The sequence below is a fragment of the Limulus polyphemus genome, unplaced genomic scaffold (genome assembly GCF_000517525.1).
Source record: "Limulus polyphemus unplaced genomic scaffold, Limulus_polyphemus-2.1.2 Scaffold6857, whole genome shotgun sequence".
Lineage (NCBI taxonomy): Eukaryota > Metazoa > Arthropoda > Merostomata > Xiphosura > Limulidae > Limulus > Limulus polyphemus.
In genome coordinates this window covers 41,511-45,132 of record NW_013672467.1, presented here as the reverse complement: position 1 = coordinate 45,132, position 3,622 = coordinate 41,511, and the positions used below count along the sequence as shown (strand labels likewise).

The 3,622-nt window shown below is 34.1% G+C and overlaps 1 protein-coding gene across 1 annotated transcript in view; it reads right to left on the bottom strand.

Moving 5' to 3' along the window:
- Nucleotides 1-3,622, bottom strand: part of LOC106474129 (neurobeachin-like) — a gene marked incomplete at both ends in the record, with an annotated part of 39,154 nt that overhangs the window by 1,595 nt on the left and 33,937 nt on the right. The window contains 3 exons of the mRNA XM_013934820.1: nucleotides 929-1,084; nucleotides 2,526-2,606; nucleotides 3,114-3,291. Coding sequence (XP_013790274.1) covers nucleotides 929-1,084; nucleotides 2,526-2,606; nucleotides 3,114-3,291 — 415 coding nt within the window. The remainder of the gene's footprint in view (nucleotides 1-928; nucleotides 1,085-2,525; nucleotides 2,607-3,113; nucleotides 3,292-3,622) is intronic.

Here is a 3,622-nt window from a genome sequence, read left to right as displayed (position 1 = left end):
CCAAAAAGAATTCCTATACAATCTACACATTTTTCAGTAGGTCTGTGACATTTCCTGATTGGCTAAACGACGTGTCAATCAGTGATTTTCTTACTGGCCTACGTTGATCTGACTCATTTTATAAGCTGTACTATTTCCAATAGATCATTTTTAAGATGGTTCTGCTATGATTAGTGTCTGGCAAAAAGCTTCAGCAGATATTTCTTTTGCAACATTTCAAGATCTACATGAGCTGATGTTTCCATTTATGACCGTTATATTTTAAGATCTGTGCAAGAAGTCAGCTAACAGATGTTTCCGTATATCAAAGCTATCTTCATGGAAAGAAATGTTAAATGATACAGATATCAAAGAAGAAAGGAAATGTTAAATGATACAGATATTACAGAAGAAAGGAAATGTTAAATGATACAGATATCACAGAAGAAAGGAAATGTTAAATGATACAGATATCACAGATGAAAGGAAATGTTAAATGATACAGATATCACAGAAGAAAGGAAATGTTAAATGATACAGATATCACAGATGAAAGGAAATGTTAAATGATACAGATGAAAGGAAATGTTAAATGATACAGATATCACAGAAGAAAGGAAATGTTAAATGATACAGATATCACAGAAGAAAGGAAATGTTAAATGATACAGATATCACAGAAGAAAGAAAATGTTAAATGATACAGATGTCAGAGATCAAAGGAAATGTCAAAAGATGGAGATTTTCACAACTGGAATAACCCCATATTTTGTTTTAATATTTATTTTTGTTGTACCAATTGAGAAATATTTCTAAACTTGTTTGTTGAGAAACCAATCTTATAAAAATATTTTTCACAAAACTACGTACAGTCCATATTTTTTCAAATTTATTAATTACTCTTATAATACTGGTAAGAAGCTACCTGTTTCTCTACATAATAGCCTACCTGTTTCTGTTGAAAACACCCTAAAACTGTTATCCCAGAACCCACAAGCTATTAGGAAACGACTATCAACGGTGGTCACAAAACAGCTGGATCTCATTCGGACATGTTCACTAAAGTTATCTCCAAGATGTCTCTTTTGTGATCCCACATTCATCACTGTAATTTAGACAAAAACAACAACACTACTTGTAACAACTACTTCAGAAACACATTACAAGATTCTACATATTTTCACATGAACACCTAATTATTTTTATGTGGTGTATTTATGTTTAATCTAAATAAACTGTTTTATGTGTAAGCATATGCACTTATAAACAACGTAGTAGATACATATAACAAGTAACATTTATAACACTCAGGCTCAGAAACCTAACATCTGTTATGTCAACAAGGTATTAGGCTTCTGGGTATGAGAGTTATTGACATTACCAGGTGTTAGGTTTCTGGGTTTGAGGGTTGTTGACATTACCAGGTATTAGGTTTCTATGTGTGAGGCTTGTTGATATAGCAGATGCTAGGTTTCTGGGTTGTGAGGGTTGTTGACATTACCAGATATTAGGCTTCTGGGTATGAGAGTTATTGACATTACCAGGTGTTAGGTTTCTGGGTTTGAGGGTTGTTGACATTACCAGGTATTAGGTTTCTATGTGTGAGGCTTGTTGATATAGCAGATGCTAGGTTTCTGGGTTTGAGAGAAGATATTAGGTTTCTGTGTGTGAGGGTTGTTGACATTACCAGATATTAGGTTTCTGGGTGTGAGGGTTGTTGACATTACCACTTATGTCAACAACCCTCACACACAGAAACCTAATATCTCTTATGTCAACAACCCTCACACACAGAAACCTAATATCTCTTATGTCAACAACCCTCACACACAGAAACCTAATATCTCTTATGTCAACAACCCTCACACATAGAAACCTAATATCTTATGTCAGCAACCCTCACACCCAGAAACATAACATCTCTTATGTCAACAACCCTCACACATAGAAACCTAATATCTTATGTCAGCAACCCTCACACCTCGAAACCTAACATCTCTAATGTCAGCAACCCTCACACCTCGAAACATAACATCTCTTATGTCAGCAACCTTCACACCCAGAAACATAACATCTCTTATGTCAGCAACCCTCACACCCAGAAACATAACATCTCTTATGTCAGCAACCCTTACACCCAGAAACATAACATCTCTTATGTCAGCAACCCTCACACACCTGGGTGTGAGGGTTGTTGACATAAGAAATGTTATGTTTCTGAATGTGTGGGTTGTTGACATAAGAGATGTTATGTTTCTGGGTGTGACGGTTGCTGACATAAGAGATGTTATGTTTCTGCTGACATAAGAGATGTTATGTTTCAACCCTCACATAGAAACCTAACACCTGCTATGTCAGCAACCCTCACACCCAGAAACCTAACATCTCCTATGTTAACAACCCTCACACCCAGAAACCTAACACCTTTTATATCTACAATCTTCCTGCCCCAAAAACATAAAATTTATTATTTCTGCATCTCTCACACCCAGAAACTTAACATTTTTTCCCTATTCAAAGTTCCTATGAGGACTGATAGAACTTACTGAGCAAAGGATCCATGGACAGTGGCAGCTGATTTTGTGAAGTTTGTGAAGATTCTGAATATGGGGAACTGTGAAGAGGACCTGAAAAGAAAGTGGAAAAAGAAGATTGTTTCGAAATCTAAAATTAAAACAAAACCATTTTAAGATGTTCTCAAAGATAAACTATGAAAAGAGAAAATTTTCTAAATACATGTATACCAGTCATATAAAACTCTAAGGTAGCTAAAACTCACAGGATAATAAGTAATTCTTATTGGTAATAAAAGGAGGAACTTTGTGTCCAATCCTTTTAAGTCAGCAAACTTTTTTGTTATTCACATCTAACAAAATTTAATTTAAAATGTAATAACAAACTAAATGAATTACCAGATTACGTTAAAGGAGAACTTTCTCAATGTGAATTCTTTTAGAGTGTTAGCTTCAAGTTGCTAATACCACTCATTACTGTACTTCAACAAAACTGTTCAGAATCGTAACGGAAGGTTTAAATCTGCGAATCCTTATTCACATAATAGAATGTTACTTAAAATTAGCTGCAACATTTAATTACAAGCAGCTTGGAAAGTTTGTAGCTTGGCAATTACTTACCCGAGAATGACGAATTCCATCGATTGACAGCAAAGTTTTGGTTACAGGTTACTGTTACAACAGATGGTAAAGGCAGCTGTGGGTAAGTATTTGCTGAAATGTGACAGATTGGAGAGTTGGATAGAAACTTGATAATCATGCATACTTCTTCAGTGACTGGTGAAAACATCATTGGACTCTAAAACAGTTCCAGAAAACTATCTTGTAATGTGTAACACCTTCTTACGTATGTATATATAACTATATATATATTGAAAAATCAGAGTAACGTATTTTTCGGTGTATAAGACTCACTTTTTATCCCAAAATTTGATGTCAAAATCTGCTTACGTCCTATACACCGAAGGTATGAATAATATATATGTATATATACGATATACACAAGCCATGTGTAAATATATTTAAATACGCATGCATAGTTTAGTTCAATTGAATGTGTTATTTATAACAATAGTAGTTTTTTTTCCTTTTAAAAACATAATTATTTATAATGCTCCCTAAATAATAAT